This window comes from Tursiops truncatus, chromosome 20, assembly GCF_011762595.2.
Source record: "Tursiops truncatus isolate mTurTru1 chromosome 20, mTurTru1.mat.Y, whole genome shotgun sequence".
NCBI classification, from domain to species: domain Eukaryota; kingdom Metazoa; phylum Chordata; class Mammalia; order Artiodactyla; family Delphinidae; genus Tursiops; species Tursiops truncatus.
Window position 1 is genome coordinate 20540410 of NC_047053.1, and position 17450 is coordinate 20557859.

General features: G+C 47.6%; 1 protein-coding gene and 1 long non-coding RNA gene across 2 annotated transcripts in view; one reads left to right on the forward strand and one right to left on the reverse strand.

Annotated features, from left to right (window-relative positions):
• Window positions 1–460: 460 nt before the first annotated feature.
• The window catches only part of LOC141277389 (uncharacterized), a 37854-nt gene continuing 20864 nt past the window's right edge, over window positions 461–17450 (reverse strand). Inside the window, exons 2-3 of the long non-coding RNA XR_012328709.1 lie at window positions 14250–14389; window positions 461–7702 (exon numbers count right to left, since the gene is read on the reverse strand). This is a non-coding gene — a long non-coding RNA (uncharacterized lncRNA). The remainder of the gene's footprint in view (window positions 7703–14249; window positions 14390–17450) is intronic.
• UNC45B (unc-45 myosin chaperone B) overlaps window positions 3171–17450 on the forward strand; it is a 29939-nt gene continuing 15659 nt past the window's right edge. Inside the window, exons 1-9 of the mRNA XM_019945514.3 lie at window positions 3171–3298; window positions 3819–3986; window positions 4573–4609; window positions 5812–5987; window positions 7489–7578; window positions 10037–10204; window positions 10791–10959; window positions 14099–14269; window positions 16976–17147. Of these exons, the coding sequence (XP_019801073.1) occupies window positions 3819–3986; window positions 4573–4609; window positions 5812–5987; window positions 7489–7578; window positions 10037–10204; window positions 10791–10959; window positions 14099–14269; window positions 16976–17147 (1151 nt within the window). The 5' untranslated portion in view covers window positions 3171–3298. The remainder of the gene's footprint in view (window positions 3299–3818; window positions 3987–4572; window positions 4610–5811; window positions 5988–7488; window positions 7579–10036; window positions 10205–10790; window positions 10960–14098; window positions 14270–16975; window positions 17148–17450) is intronic.

A 17450-nucleotide genomic window follows, 5' to 3' on the forward strand; every position in this document is an offset into this window, starting at 1 on the left:
CTCTCTCTTTCTCGCTCTCTCTCCCCCCTGCATCCAGGGAGTCTCAAGCTCTGCCAATGCTGCCTCATGAACCTATCTAGAATCTGTTCTCTCCATCTCCACTGCCACGCTCTGCTCTGAGTCAACCGTGGTCCCTACAATAGCCTCTTCACTTTCCTCCCTGTCTCTACCCTGCCTCCTCCTGTGCGTTCTCCACACAGCAACCAGAGTGACGTTTCAAACCAAAACTCTGGTCTGTTACTTTCTGTCCTAAAACCCTACAATGGCTCCCATTACAGGCAGGAAAAAATCAGACTCCTTATAATGGTGCACTCAGCCTTACCTCTCCAGCCACTCCTCTCACTTTAAGATCAAATCTTCCTGGCTATTTCTTAGTTCTTCCAAGTGCTTTTGCCCATGCTGTTTTCTGGAACTGGTACAGACCTGTGCACACCCCCCCCCCATTCATATGTTAAAGCCCTAACCCCCAGTGTGACTGTATTTGGAGATAGACTCTATGAGGATGTAATAAAGGTTACGTGAGGTCAAAAAGATGGCATCCAAATTTGATAGGACTGGTGTCCTTATAAGAAGAAGAGGAGAAACAACAGCTCTCGCGTGCTCTCCCTCCGCTGCCCCACACCTCTCTTTGCTCTCACACAGAGAGCAGGCTGTGTGAATACACCGCAGAAGGTGGCTGTCTACAAGCCAGGAAGTGAAGTTTCACCAGAAACCAACCCTAATGATGACACCTTGAGGCTTCTAGCCTCCAGCACTGTGAGAATAAAAATTTTTTGTTGTTTAAGCCACCAAGTTGTGGTATTTTGCTATGGCAGCCTGAGCTGATGAATACATACAGGAACAGTTCCTCATTCTTCAGGTCTTGCTTTAAATATCCATTCAATCATTTAACAAAGGTCTTTGTCAGACACTGTTCTAGGAGCTCTATGTACAGTAACTCATTCAATCATTTACTCAGGGAAACCTCTGAAACAATGTCATGTTTCCTGATTTCAAAACACCTTGGTATTCTTCAGAAATCACAGATCCATGGAAGTCTTTCATCCATTCATTCAACAAATATTATTGAGCACCTATTACATACCATGCACTGTTGCAGACCCTTGGGATATGTAAGTGAACAAAATAGACACAAATCCTTATCCCCATGAATGTTCTCTGCTTCCATAATCATTCACAGTTTCTGGCACATAGCAAATGCTTAAGAAATGCTTGTGGGGGGCTTCCCTGGTGGCGCAGTGGTTGAGACTCCGCCTGCCGATGCAGGGGACACGGGTTCGTGCCCCAGTCTGGGAGGATCCCACATACCGCGGAGCGGCTGGGCCCGTGAGCCATGGCCGCTGAGCTTGCACGTCCGGAGCCTGTGCTCCACAACGGGAGAGGCCACCGCGGTGAGAGGCCCGCGTACCGCAAAAAAAAAAAAAAAGCAACTTGTGGAATGAATTACTGAATCAGGATTTGAATCTAGGGTCCCTTGGATCTCTCTCTGCCAATGGCAGGATCCTTTACCATATTATGTCACTGCTACAGAGAGCCACCCACAAAGGGACCCGGGGTTGGGGACACCATGAAGGCAGGGAATTCACCCATCCATTCATTCGTTTATTCAGTCAACAAACATATATCAGGGCTGGATCTTGTGTCCAGCAGAGCAGTAGAACTTGTCCAAAGTCACAGAGCTGTGTTTTCAAGGTCACAGAGCTAAGAGCAGAATCTAGTGTGAGTGATCCCACCTATGCTTTTTTTCCTGCAGTATCTTTCTCAGTTTGAAAGTATAGGGGAGAAGTTGACAGAATGAGGAAGTGAAGCAAAGCATCAGCACAAAGACTTCATGCATTCATCCATTTAGGAACATGCATTGGGCACTCATTCTTCCAGGCTCTGTGCCAGGGGAAAACAAACTGCATGAGATGCTATCCTTGCCCTCTGGGAGGGTGCCCACAGCCCAGGCTCAGAGACACAGAAATGCGGGAGAATTCTAAATCCAAGTAGGGACAACCTCATAAATTTCTCTTAGGAACCCTCAGTTGGATGAGGAGAAACAATTCCTGCCCCAGGGGAGACCCTTTCTGGTGATGAATACATTGTTGTTCTTTTTTTAATTAAAAAATTTTAATTTAATTAAAATGTTAACATTGAGGTATAGTTGATTTACAATATTACATAAGTTTCAGGTGCACGACATAGTGATTCACAGTTTTGGGTTTTTGTTTTTGTTTTTGTTTTTTGGCCGCGTGGAGCAACATGCAGGACCTTAGTTCCCCGAACAAGGATCAAGCCCATGACCCCTGCAGTGGGAGCATGGGGTCTTAACCACCGGACTGCCAGGGAAGTCCCTGATTCAGTTTTTAGTGAATACATAGCTTTTGTCCCAGGAAGATCCCCTTCTGCTGAGGGGGACTCCGCAAGTCCCAGTCAGTTAGGGGGCACAGTTCTTGGTTTCAGGGAATTCCCAGGTTGCCCCAGCTCTTGCTGTGGGAGAAGATTTCAGTCTGGTGGGGGATGAACAGAGCCCGTCCTCTGGGAGCTCCCAGTCTGATGGGAGAGAGAGGCTGAATATAGCCACTCCATACAGACGGGGAGGAACCACAGAAGATGTGCAGAGTGGAACAAAGAAACAATCCACTTCCACCAAAGTGAGATAGCAAGTCCATGGGTCTTTCTGTAAAGCAAGGACATTTTCAACAGATGGAAGGGGTAGGGGAGTTGAGGCCAAGGGGAAGAGGGGAAGGAACATTCCTCCTTCTTCTTCCCTCCTCCCTCCAGAAGGGCATTTCTGGATGTCTCCAGTTGGTCTGGGACCTGGGCAGCTGCTCTGTGTGTCCAAGTCTGCCAGCCCCTCAGCTGTCACTCTGCTCCCAAAATAGCAGTGGTGGGGGGGAGGGGCGAGGAGGTTGTTTATCTGAGATGGAGGTGGGTAAGCGGCATTAGAGCCATGCCGAGGGAGGGAGGGTGTGCTGGGGGGGTTCCCGTCCCTCTGGATCTTTCTCTCACTCTTTGGGGTATGAGTGCCTGTGCCCCCAGGACTGCCCCTGAGTGGGGTGCTGGGGCAGAGGTTAGTCAGACCCTCCACGTGGTAATGACTGTCCAGTCTGGGGAGGGGGAGGGCCCTGAGTATCAGTGACAGACTCCAGGGGCACCTGCCCCTGTGGCCAAATATGGTCTGGAGCCACTAGCAGGGCTGATAAAGTCTCCTGGGTGGGGGCTAGGAGGGGCAGACTGACGCTGGCTGGGGGTTCACACGCACCAGAGCAGCACCCTGGGGAGGCCAGACCGAGAACACTGTCCTTGTGAGAAAGTGAGCTGGCCTGGAGGGTTCCTTGGACTGGGGAGGGAGAAGGGGGACCCAGAAATTTTAAGGCCTGCAGTGAGAATTCAGGCCCTTGGTGTGTCTAGCTGGGAGGGAGAGAGAGGGGGGAGCAGGGATTTTTTTTTTTTTAATTTTATATTGGAGTAGAGTTGGTTAACAATGTTGCCTTAGCTTCAGGTGTACAGCAAAGTGATTCAGTTCTGCATATACATGTATCTATTCTTTTTCAGATTCTTTTCCCATTTAGGTTGTTACATAATATTGAGCAGAGTTCCCTAGGAACAGGGTCTCTGAGACCCCTCTCAACTCGGGCCACACTCCGAGCAAATGCTGTGATGTCCTTCTGGGCAAAGGATTCGCGGGTGCTCCGGGTGGGTCTGTTGAAGGCAGCATCCTCACCTCCCATCCTGGTCGATGGGGCACCTGGTGCTCCAGACCTCAGGCCAGGAGCCCAGCCCCGGGTCTGGAGGGAGGGGATGGCCAGACGGAGCTCATCCTGTCCCCGCAGATGGCCGAGGCAGAAGCAGTGCAGCTGAAGGAGGAGGGCAACCGGCATTTCCAGCGCCAGGACTACAAGGCCGCAGCAAAGAGCTATAGCCAAGCCCTGAAGCTGACCAAGGATAAGGCCCTCCTGGCCACGCTCTATCGGAACCGGGCAGCCTGTGGCCTGAAAACGGTCTGGGATGAAGAGGGGCAGGGAGCTGAGGGCCAGGGCTAGGATGCAGGGGTATGGAGGCAGCCCCCTCATCCTGACGGGCACGCCTATCAACCCAGCCCTCTCACTGGACCCCTCAGGTTGGAGAAGGGTGCCTCCCACTGCTTTCTGGTACCCATTGCCTGACCCAGTCCTCTGGGAGACAGAAATTCATCCATGGAGATAGTTCTCATCCCGCGGGAAGCAGCCTCATGGGAAGTGGCATCATGACAGGGGCCTTTCATAGGTTATTTCGTGGCATTTCAACTGCAGACCATGAGGTCGCTGCTGCTTCCATGCCCATATCACAGATAACAAACTCAAGACTCAGAGGAGGGCTCAGTAACTTCCCCAAGATCTCCAGGTAGTTAGTAGCAGAGCTGGGTTCAAACCCGAGTTTGCCTGATGCCAAAGCTCGTCCACTTTTCCATACCCAGCGAGGGGCGCTCCCCTGGCCTCTGACAGTGGCAGCTGCCAGCGAGCCCTCTCTCCTCACCTCGGGGACCCTCTCTGGCTGTCACTGTGTCGGGCCCACATTAACCAAGTTTCCTCCTTCCCCGTTTCTCAGGAGAGCTATGTTCAGGCGGCTTCAGATGCCTCAAGAGGTGAGCCCCCCTCACTCGGGCCTTGCCCTCCTTCCCTCCCCTTCTGCATCCCTGTTTAGTCTAGATGCTCTCGACACTCGCAGGGATGACCAATTGTATAAACGCCATCCTGGGCATTGTAGGTGGGGCTTCAGATGTACCATCCTTATGTGAAAGGAGAGCTCCAGAAAAGCCATCCCTAAGTCACGGTTTTACATGTTAAATATGCTGGGGCAGCTTCTTTGCTTAGAAGGTTGCTTCCAGAAATCCTTTTGTCACGGTAAGGACACAGCCAGTTTGTTGGAAGTTTGGATATGTTCATATGGGATGGCGGGGGGAGAGGGCTGGTTCCCATAACCAGGGCATCAGCCTGGTCCACTCTGTGGGGACCGGGCTTCCTGAGGGGAAGACGGAGGCACTATTTCATTCCACAGACACTAGGAGGAATAAACATACGTCAACGCTGGCCATGGAGTGCCTCAACTTCTGAGAGAACTTAGGCTTAAGAGCACGATCAAAATGGGAACACTTCTCCTGGCTGCATTTTTAGGGCTATAATATGCAGAATGAAGGGGATTCTCCTCTGCATAGGTCCGTGTTGGGGTTTGATTTGGTCACTTTTTTTTAGGAGAAACAGAGATAGTCTGAGTGAGTTCAGAAGGGAGGGACCCAGCTGGAAAGGGGAATGGAAACACGTCCTGTGAAGAGCAGGGAAGTGGCAATATTTAGCTCAGAGAAGGAACTCCCAGGTAGGACAGGGAGCTGCCTTCAAATACCTAAAAGGCTGTCACACGGAAGAAGGATTGGATTTCATCTCACGTGTTCCAGGGCTAGACTCAAGACAAAAGGGCAAAGTTACAGGAAGATATGTTTCAGGTGGGAGGAGGGAAGGGCTCTCCAAAGGAGCTGTCTGCCTTGAGAAGGAAGGAGCTCCCGGACTGCTGGAGGTATGCAAGCACCAGCTGGATGAGCCTTTGGCAGGGATCACTGAGCCGAGACTGGAGAGTCAGGAATTAGACAAGATGACCCTTAAGCTCCCTTCCAACCCTGAGACTGTAATTCTTACCGCTTCCCTAACAAAGGGGAGGCTTGGACCAGATAGTCTACATGGATGCATACTCTCCAAGGAAGGCACAGAAGCCCTGCAGTTGGGGGCAGCGGTGGGGGAGGGGAAGGTGGTCTGTAGCCCGGCCCCCTGAGGCCTTGCCTGTCCCCCTTGCTAGCCATCGACATCAACTCCTCGGACATCAAGGCTCTGTATCGGCGATGCCAGGCACTGGAGCACCTGGGGAAGTTGGCCCAGGCCTTCAAGGATGTGCAATGCTGTGCCACCCTGGAGCCACGGAACCAAAACTTCCAGGAGACGCTGAGGAGGCTCAACACCAGCATCCAGGAGAAGGTGAGCCGGACCCCTGCGCATAATCCTTGGCTGCCTCTCCCCATTCCTAGTAGGGACCAGTTAGGGGAGCGGGACATCAGGCAGGGCTGGCCTACCTCCACATCCTTGGATGAGTGATCAGAGATGCCGTGATGCTTGTTCGAGGGTGCAAGCCAGCCAGGACTAGAACATCAGTCTTTTAAATTCCAGTTGGAGGCTTTTTAAAAAACTGCAACTCAGTATGTCTGCACCATGATCTTCCTCTCTGGGGGGACAAAGGCAGCCAGGAGAAACCTAGGACCTGGGGGAAGGGCATTGCTGGGGATGGAGGACAGCCAGGAACCAGTAGGAACAGGGAATCTTTTCTAGGAAAGTGGAGTGGGGTCGGGAGAACTTGGACCAGAGATGAGGAATCCTGCACCCTAATACTGGCTTAGCTACCGATTTTCTGAGGGACCCCTTGGGGTGTTGCTTTCCCCACTGTAAGAGCGGGAAGGTAACTGATCACGCAGCTCCTTGCTCCAAGACACAGTAACTTCTTTGTGCCTGGGGCAGTCCCATGGTGGGACCATGTCGTACTGTCCAGAGTGCAGACTCAAGGGCTGAGAAAATACAGACTAAGGAGTGATGGAAATAGGTGGCACTGTAGACCAGCAGAAAAAAGCAGTGGGAGGTGCAGATGGAGCTGGCAAGATGGGGGATGATGGATCTGTTAGGTCGCTTTATGAAAGCTTCAGAGCACTGGGGTTGGGAGAGTGAGGGATGAGACATTCAAAAATAATGGTTTTAATTTGCTTGAAAAGGTACTTAGAAACGGCTTCAGGTTTACGATCCTGGAGATATATTTCTGTTTTAGCCCGTATATATTTTTAAAATTTTATTTTATTTATTTATTTTTGGCTGCGTTGGGTCTTTGTTGCTGCACGCGGGCTTTCTCTTGTTGCGGTGAGCAGGGGCTACTCTTCATTGCAGTGCGCGGGCTTCTCACTGCGGTGGCTTCTCTTGTCGCGGAGCATGGGCTCTAGGTGCACGGGCTTCAGCAGTTGTGGCTCACGGGCTCTAGAGCGCAGGCTCAGTAGTTGTGGCGCACGGGCTTAGTTGATCCGCGCCATGTGGGATCTTCCCGGACCAGGGCTTGACCCCCGTGTCCCCTGCATTGGCAGGCAGATTCTCAACCATTGCGCCACCAGGGAAGCCCTTTAGCCCATATTAAAATGTCTAATAGCTAATTGTTTACTAGACTTCAAAACTGGGGTGATGATCCTTTGCCTTCCAAGACTTGTGAAGACCAAATGGGATGGCGAATATAACCAGACTGTCAGCTTTGTGGGGCAAGGACTTGACTTTGTTCTCCATTCTATACAGTGTCTGACTCATAGTAGTTGTTCAGTAAATGTTTGTTGAATGAATGAATGATGGAGGGAGACAGGAAGCTATTAATTGAGATGAACTTTATGTGGAGCCAACTGGAATGACGGGGACCCCTGCCTGCCTTCTTCCCCACTCCCTCCTCTCTCCTCAGCTCCGTGTGCAGTTCTCCACAGACTCGAGGGTACAGAAGATGTTTGAGATTCTCCTGGATGGAAACAGTAAAGCTGATAAGCTGGAGAAGGTGGGTGCTGGGCCGGCAGCGGGTGGTCTTGGGACCTGCCAGGTAACTGCACTTCCACTGCAGACTCTGCTCCTGTGTCTGTCGCCGACAGGTTGCAGGCCAGGGAGGAGGCTCCTTGGAGAAACTAAACAAAATTGATTTTGATATTTTAAAACATTGCATTAAATACAAATTTATTAAATGCATTGCATTTACAAATTTATTAAACTTATTTACATATTACATACAAATTTATTAAATTTATTAAATGCATTGCATTTATCTTGATTACAGAGGTTTTTGGTGCCCCGTAAATTTTGCACCCAAGGTGTCTTTCTTGCCTCACCCTACTTTTGGCCCTGAGAAACAATGACACATTAAAATAATGTTTTATTCCATTTCAAATCATTGCAACAAGTCATTCTGAAATATGAAAATCTTTATTCAGAATACCATCCTCTTAGCCAAATTTGCTGCATTTTTAAAATGTTCCTAGGGACTTCCCTAGTGGTCCAGTAGTTAAGACTGTGCTCCCAATGCAAGGTGCCCGGGTTCAATCCCTGGACAGGGAACTAGATCCCACATGCGTGCCACAACTAAAAGAGTTCGCATGCCACAACTAAGGAGCCCATGTGCCTCAACTAAGACCCGGTGCAACCAAATAAATTAATTAATTAAATAAATTTTATAAAATAAAACGTTTCTAGTCCTTCAGAGAAAAAAAAAAAGAATATCTGAATATGTATAAGAACTTGGCAGACAACGCCTGGGGAATTTTTGTTAGTTTAATGGTCAATAAGTCCATATAATATGCAGCTATCTTTTATAGCAAACTCTTATGAGGACTTAAGTTGTTATAGATGAAAGTAGTTCGAGAAGTACAAAGTCCTTGACTGACAGAGCGATGATGGTTCAGCTCATGCTTGCCTGGGATTCTCTAATCAGCCTCCCTACCTATTTGTCTACCTCCTCCTTTTCCTGCCTCATGAGTTCTTTGCCCAACCCCAGGGTCTCAGGGCCTGTTCAAGGCCTCCTCTCCAGATCTGGGGCCTTTTAAGGAATTTCGATCCTCAGTTGGTTGCCTGTGGTTAAGGAGGGCCGAATGTACTATGCCATTTTATATAAGGGACTTGAGCATACGTGGATTTTGTTATCCGTGGGGGTCCTGGAAAAAATCCCCTGCGGATACTGAGGGATGACTGTATATACATCCTCAAGGAGGAAGGCTTTAGGGTAGGAAGACACTTGAAAACCCAGCTCAACTGTCTATTTTTACAGACAGGAATCTGGGGCCCAGAGAGGTGCTATGACTTGCCCAAGGTCACACAGCTAGCATGTGGCAGAATCAGCACTCAAACCCAGGGCTTTCAAATCCCATCTTGTGCTCTGTCTGCCCACAACCTTCAACCTTCCTGAGAACCCCCTGCAACTTCAGATCTCCCTAAACAGATAAACGAACAAACAATGCCAAAACCATATTCGAAGAACTTTTTTTTTTTTTTTTTTTCAGTACGCGGGCCTCTCACTGCTGTGGCCTCTCGCAGCATGTGGGATCCTCCTGGGCTGGGGCATGAACCCGTGTCCCCTGCATTGGCAGGCGGATTCTCAACCACTGCGCCACCAGGGAAGCCCCGAAGAACATTTTTCATGGAAAAATAATTTCCCATGTGAAATCACTTCACTTCTGTTAGAAGATAAACTGAGACATATAAAAATTCTAAGAATTTATTTGAGCAAAATCTGTTTGAATTGGGCAGCGCGAAAACAGAAGTGGTTGGGGTACTCCACCGACAGGAGCTAGGAAAAAGACGTTTATAGAAAACAGGTGGAAGCAAAACAAGGGAATTATTTGACTGGCTATAGCTGAAGCAGTTGCATTATTTGGGAAAGGCTCATTAGCTGTTTGTGACTGGTCATCCTTAAGGTTCGATTTCTTAAACTTGAGGCAATACAGGGTTAGGTTTTGCTTTGTTTTGTGTTTTTTTAAATTGAATTATAGTTGATTTGCAATGTGTTAATTTCTGCTGTACAGCCAAGTGTGGTTTGGGTTTGCTTACTTAGTTGCTTAGGCATTGAAGCCACCTCCTTGTTTAATTAATTTAACATTTCCCTACCTTTTTAAAGTCCTTATCCACAAGCATATATACACAGGTTTATTTCACCATAAGTGCAATCAGAGTGAACCTGTGATTCTGTTTCTGCTTACGAATGTTTTTTCCAAGCTTCTTCTGAGTCTTTTCATTCATGACTTTAATGGCTGCAATATATTTCATCCAGTTGGTCTTTATTGCAAGTTACTCTGTTTCTTGTTTTGAATTATATTCTTGGGCTATGTTCCCATGAGTAGGATTATAGGGCAAAAGAATATAAAGATGTTTTGAAGACCTAGTCCTTGCACCAGCCCCTGCACTTGGCTCATGGCCAAGGCCTCTGCAGCCAGACTTCCCTCATGACCTTCATTGTTTCCTCCCTCCTTCAGGCGGCCAACAACCTCATTGTTCTCAGCCGTGAGGAAGCAGGGGCTGAGAGGATCTTCCAGAACAACGGTGTGGCCCTGTTGCGGCAGCTTTTGGACACTAAGAGGCCTGAGCTGATGTTGGCTGCAGTACGGACCCTGTCGGGCATGTGTAGTGGCCACCGAGCTAGGGTGAGGGCAGGGCCAGGGTTCATGGCATGGAGGGCTGCCAGTCTGAGGACCTGGCATTGACCTGTGGGCAGGGCGTGGCTGGCATGGATAGACCCTGATACAACGTCTAAAGTGTCTCCCCTCAACCTTGGTTGTATGGCCCCAGATTCAACAGAGATTGATCCTTTTATTTTTTCTTTGAGCTGGGAATGGGTCTGACTAAACAAAGATAAGTTTCTTGAAAGTGGTTTATGCGGAAGAGCTGAATGCAAAGGTTATGATAGTTTACAGTTTTTCATATTAACTCTTCAAAACCCAGTGTGCATTTTACCTCACAAGCACATCTCAATGTGAACTCGCTGCATTACACGTGTTCAATGCCTCCCCTGTGGCGAGTGGCTACTGTATTGGATGGAGCAGCTCTACACCTCTGGAAAGGGGCATGGCTTGTGTCAAGGGCCTTCCCAGGCCACGGGTCCCATGAGGCATTGGCTGCCTGATCTTCTGTCCCTCCTGCACAGGGCAGCTATCACCCACTCCCTAACCTGCATGGCAGCTGGAAGGGGAGGGCAGACAGCTGACTGTGCTCCTTGCTGGGGGCGTCTAGGCCACAGCGATTCTCCATGCAGTCCGGATAGACCGAATCTGCAGCCTCATGGCCGTGGAGAATGAAGAGCTGCCTCTGACCGTCTGCAACCTGCTCCAGGCCATCATCGACGCTCTGTCTGGGGAGGACAAGCGAGAGCATCGAGGGAAGGAAGAGGCCCTGGTTCTGGGTAGGAAACAGTTTTCAGCCTTGGTTCAAGGGGGTGGAGGTAAGGAAGTGTCAGTTACCACCTTAGACTGGGCGTTCCGTGCATGTGGAGGTGGCCTGGTTATATTTTTACATTTATTTTCTGATGATAAAAGTAACAGAGGCACAGCCGCATAATTTACGACAGCTAAAAGGTGGAAGCATCCCAAGTGTCTATCGACGGATGAATGGAGAAACAAAATGTGGTGTCCATCTATACAGTGGAGTATTGTTTGGCCTTAAAAAGGCAGGAAATTCTGACACATGCTACAACATGGAGAAACCTCGAGGACACTATGTTAAGTGAAATAAGCCAGTCACAACAAGACAAATACTGTATGATTCCATGTATATGTGATTTCGAAAACAGTCAAACTCATAGAAACAGAAAGTAGAATGATGGTTGCCAGGGGCGGGGGAGGAGGAAATAAGGAATTGTTTGATGGGATAGAGTTTCAGTTTTGCAAGGTGAAAAAAGTTCTGTGGATGGATTGTGGTGCTGGTTGCACAACGGTGTTTATGTGCTTAATGCCACTGAACTGCATACTTTAAAACAGTTAAAATGGTAAATTTTATTTTATGCATGTTTTACAACAATTTTTATAAGTAACAGGGGCTTATGGAGAAATGTGGAAAATTTTAGAAATATGTAAAGATGAAAAAAATCCCAACAACCTGTAATCACCCCTCCAGATAACCACTACTATCACTGCCATGTGTATCCTTCCAGTCTTTTTTCTATAAAGTATTTTATTTATTTTTAAATTAATTAATTATTTTCTGGGCCTGCATTGGGTCTTCATTGCTGCGCAAGGGCTTTCTCTAGTTGCTGTGAGCGGGGGCTACTCTTCATTGCGGTGCGTGGGCTTCTCAGTGCGGTGGCTTCTCTTGTTGCGGAGCACGGGCTCTAGGCGCGCGGGCTTCAGTAGTTGTGTTTCACGGGCTCTAGAGCACAGGCTCAATAGTTGTGGTGCACGGGCTTAGTTGCTCCGCGGCATGTGGGATCTGCCCGGACCAGGGATCGAACCCGCATCCCCTGTATTGGCAGGCAGATTCTTAACCACTGCGCCACCAGGGAAGTTCCCCTTCCAGTCTTTCTTCTATCCCTCCATATAAATATCTATTTAACAAAGTTGGGATTCAGCTATGGATATTTTTGTGTTTTTCTCCTTTCTGAGCATTATATTACTATTGCATACCGTTTAATATTCTTAAAGAGGATTCCTTTTTACTTGAATAATTATTAATTTAACATTTGTCTCATTCCTGCATATATGCACATACAAACTCAGGCTTCTTCCTGTATATCCAGGTCCTAGACATCATTTTACAACTTCCTGTTCTGGCTGGGAAGGTCACAGAGGCAGGTTCACTCATAGAAAGCTTGATCTTAAATAATTTCATTACATGCCATTGTATGGATATATCATAACTCATCAATCAGCTCTATATTGTTGGAGATTTAGATTGCCTTTAATTTCATACTTATAAAAAACACTTCGGTAGCTATTCTTAACATAAACCTATATTTGCATTTGTAATTATTTTCTTGGAACAAATTCCTAGAAATGGGAGTACTAAGTTAAATGCTATGAACATAACTAAAGGTCTTTCACTACCTTACTTTCGAACTCCTTTTGAGAGGGTGCATCAGTTTTTACTCTCACCAAGTGATGTTAAGAGTTCCAGCCTCAAATCATTCTCACCAGATTCAAATACTATCATTCTTAAAGATATTTTCCTATTCAGTAAGTAATAATTATCTGTTTGAATTTTTAAAATTTACGAATTAGACATTATTTTTCCTTATCCTTATTAGCCATTTGGATTTCTTTGTCTTCAAATGGTTTGTTCATGTTGTTATCTATTTCCTCTGTTGGAGTATCAGTGTTTTTCTTATTGATTCCTAAGAGCTCTTTGTGTATTAGTAATTAACCTGCTTGGAGTCTTGAATTCTTGATGTGGTTCTGACTTACTATGGTAAGGATCCTTTTCTGCACTAGAATTATTGGAGGGTCCAACATGGCTTCACTCGGATGGCTGGTGGTTAACTGGAGATGCTGGCCAGGGTATCTTGGTTTTACTCCTTGTAGCCTCTCTGGTGGGCAGCTTGGGTGTCTATGTAACATGGTGGCTGCATTTTGAATGGACAAGCCCCAATGTGTAAGTGCTTTTTAAGCCTCTGAGTGTGCCGTAAGGTCACATGAGCAATCCAGGGCCAGTGTGGGAGGGAACTCCCCAAGAGAATGAATACTGAGAGGTGTGGTTCATTGGGGGCCATGACTTCCTCCGGAGGGAGTGAGCTGTTGGACATCTCTGCTGAATAATTCTTCCATATATTGATTTCAAATCTGTCCCCTTGTAATCCCACTCACTTCTGGTCCCTGTTCTGCCCTGTGGAACCTCACAGAATAAGTCTGTTATCTCACATACTTTTATCTGAAGACAAGCTATCATGTACATTTGTGGCTTTCCTTCACCAGTTAGATAGCCCCATTCCTTCATCATTTATTTATATGACATGGCTTGGAGATCTTTCCTTTTCTACTTGCCTGCCTGCTTGCCTTTGGGCTACAATCTAGAATGAGGACAAAAATCTCCAAGTTCCAGAGAGTTCAGACCGCAAAAGCAGGAGGAGGCATTTGCCTTTAAGATCCCCAGTGGGCAGGGAAGACCTGGCATCCCAGGCAAATGCTTGAATTTCAGGCTCCCAGCATGTCTGAATCTGCGGGGAGTAAAATGTCTATAAAGGAGTGTCAATTTCCTTTCTGGAAAACAGTTTATTAAATCAGTGTATTAAAAACTGCACGAAGCACCTTTGGATCCCTGCCCATCGTTGCCTGGGAGTGAAGAACTTTCTAAGAACCAGACTGTTCAAGAATGGAATGGGCTGCCATAGAAGTCGGTGTTCAGAGCGGCTGGAGGACCCCTTGGGGGTGTTGTCTAGAGATCTCCCTCCCTTTTTTGGAGTGAGATACTATACTCTCCTAGGAAATTCCAAAATCTGGGAAGCAGTGGATTCAATATTTCCAGAGTCCTTCCAGAAGCCTCTGCCATCCCTGGTCCTATATACCTGAGACACCCTGGTCCTCTCTATTTACCCCTGTCCTCTCCTTCCTCAGACACTAAGAAGGACCTGAAGCAGATCACCAACCACCTGCTTGACATGCTGGTCAGTAAGAAGGTGTCTGGCCAGGGCAGGGATCAGGCCCTGAACCTGCTCAATAAGAACGTCCCCAGGAAGGACCTCGCCATTCACGACAACTCACGCACCATCTATGTGGTGGATAACGGTGAGGAGGTGGGAGGGTCTGGGGCTCATGCCAGCCTTTCCAGTGGGCACCAGGGTACCAGGCAACCAGCAGAAGGTGGAAGGGGTGCAGCTCTTGTCTGGGAGAAGTCTTCATTTCCAACTGAAAAGCCAGGAAAAGTCATTAGCATATTAGGATCCACCAGTGGGCTGGTGAAGGCATAGGTCCAGGCTCTGAATTCAGGACCTGAACACACCCAGAACACACTCAAAAACATCTGGGTGGAGTTTCCTGACAAGCGAGGCAAGTGCCAAAAAAACCCAAACAAGACTCCACCAACAAGGGGTAACGTTCCTGAAGTCTCAGGATGGCAAAATACAGGCCTTCCAGAGGAAGAAATGGCACCTGTGTACGTTATACAAAGTCCAGTAACAATGTGCCAGGAGATAGTCACTAAATTTGTCAGCTCCAGGGCATCACCCCTCTCCTAAATCACCTTGTTCAACTGTTCAAGAATCATACCTGTGGCTTTATGATCTGCTGTGATAAATTCTCCCACAGGTATAATGACATATAGACCAGACCTTGTTCTAAAAGGTTCAAGTCAGCTTATAGCAGCTTTACCTTTATTCTCTTTTGATACAGCACTTCCCCTGTTTGGTTTTCACAGATCTCAGCAAAGTTCATGTGTAAGTGCTTAGACTTGAACAAATTACTCTAGTGCTTTAACCCTCCCCCTCTCAACACCCTCCCCCCATCCCAGTTTGGTCTTCTCTCATGTATTACAAAGCCTGGGCATTGACAATTGACTTTTCTCTGCGCTAGGATTTAGGCCCAACCACATGGTTTATAGGATGGGGGTGGGATGGGGAGCAGTATCTGAAAACTGGGCTGAAGACTTGGGTAGGGGAGCCACCAGGCAGGGTAGGGGAACCACCAGGATGTCAAGCCTGAAGTAAGTTTTTGGGTTCAGGGAGGGGCAGACATGGACAAGGAGGAGGTCCAGAGTGTTCTAGCAAAAGAGAATGAGATGCTCAAGGCAAGGGCAGAGTGGAAGGGAAGGGTAGGGGGTGAGGCTGGGGAGGTAGAGCAGGTGCATTTGATGAAGGCCTTTGACAGCCAGGCTGGGGGCTTTGCGTTGGTTCATCAGGCTCCTTCCAATGACTCTCCAGCCCTCCCAGTGCTTTTGTGTGTGTGTTAAAATACACAGCACAAAATTTACTGCCAGGCACTTTTATTTTCGATCTTTACTTTTTTTTTTTTTTTTTTTTTTTTTGTGGTACACGGGTCTCTCACTGTTGTGGCCTCTCCCGTTGCGGAGCACAGGCTCTGGACGCGCAGGCCCAGCGGCCATGGCTTACGGGCCCAGCTGCTCCGCGGCATGTGGGATCTTCCTGGACTGGGGCACGAACCCGTGTCCCCTGCATCAGCAGGCGGACTCTCAACCACTGCGCCACCGGGGAAGCCCGATCTTTACATTTTTAAAATTAATTTTTATTGGAATATAGTTGCTTTACAATGTTGTGTTAGTTTCTGTACAGCAAAATGAATCGGCTATGCATATACATGCCAAGCACTTTTGATTCCCTGCTACATCCAGAGTTTCATGCCTCCCAATGTTTACCTAGGATGTTTCCCCTCCCGTTTACCTGTCCCACCCAAGGTCTGACCAGCTCCTAGCCAACCTCTACAACCTGGCTCTGAAATCAAGCTATTGTCCCCACAGCAGTGTAGTGTAACAGTTAACATCGTGGGCTTTGAAATCAGACATTGCTGGGAGAGGGTTGCTGCTATGTCACTTGCCAGTTATGTGATCCTGGGCAAGTTACTTGGCTTCTCCATGTCTTGGTTTTCTGCTCTGATCGATGGCGATAATGATTCATACTAACCAGTAGGGTCAATGTTAGGATTAAATGAGATAATGTATAGAAAGCTCTTGGCACATAGTAAGTGCTCCAAATAACTTGAAACTCTTGCTTTGTTGGAGTGAATCACACCATTTGCGGTGTCACTGTTCTGTCCTTATTTACACCTTGTTGTAATCTTTATACATCTGTCTTCCCTTCCCTGTATTGTGAGCTTTTTGATGTCAGGATTGTCTTTTATTTTGGTAGCCAGTACCTAAAAGGTGGTTGTTTATTCGTTCACTTATTCATTCATTTATTCAACAAATACTTAATGGTCGAATTAGCCTGGTGGGTAATAGGAAGCCACTGAAGTTTCTTCAACAGAAGAGAAGAGAAGGGATAATAACCATAAATAGTAAATGTTATATTTACTAAACAAATAATAAATATTTATTGAGTGTCATGATGTGCCTGGAATGGCACTAGGCAGTTTCCATACATTATCTCACTGAATCCTCAAACTCTATGAGGAAGGCAGTATTGTTCCCATTTTACAAAAAAAGAAACTGAAGTCTGGGGAAAAGAGAGCATAAAATAGCATTTGAGGAAGATTATACATCAACCCACAGAATGTTAGCACTGGTAGAGTCCTCTGAGATCAAATAGTCCTGACTTTGTAAATGCTGAAAACAGAAGCCCATAGCGGGAGGCTAATTGCTCAGGTAGAGGCAGAGTCAGGGGTAGAACCTGGCTCTCTTGGCCCCATCCCAGTGCCCTTCACGTTGGATAAGCTACATGCTGCCTAAAGAGCTCTGGTGATAAAACAGGACTGAGCGAGAAGGAGCGTTTGTGAGGACAGAGCCCGGCAAGCATCTTACACTTGCTGCTGTCTGTCTTGCAGGCCTGAGGAAGATCCTGAAGGTAGTGGGGCAGGTTCCAGATCTGCCGTCCTGCTTGCCCCTGACTGACAACACCCGAATGCTGGCCTCTATCCTCATCAACAAGCTCTATGACGATCTGCGCTGTGACCCGGAGCGTGATCACTTCCGCAAGATCTGCGAGGAGTACATCACGTGAGTTTCCTGGAGGGTCGAGTAACTGCAAGTGTAGGACTGGTTGCTCTAAAGCCGGTAAAGAGGCAAGGCTGGTGGAAAGGAAAAGTTTGCTTTATTTTGGAGGCTGGAAACCTGGGGGTGGGAGGAGGGCATACGCCTGTCCAAAGGCTGACTCCCCCCACCGCCCCACCAGACAATCAGGGGGCAAGAACTTTCATAGACAGAGGGAGGGGCTACAGGCAGAAACAGCACAGTCAGCTCTGACAGTCATCTTGAAATTAGTCATGCAGTGGTCGGATCAGTGTCATCTTGATTGTTTTA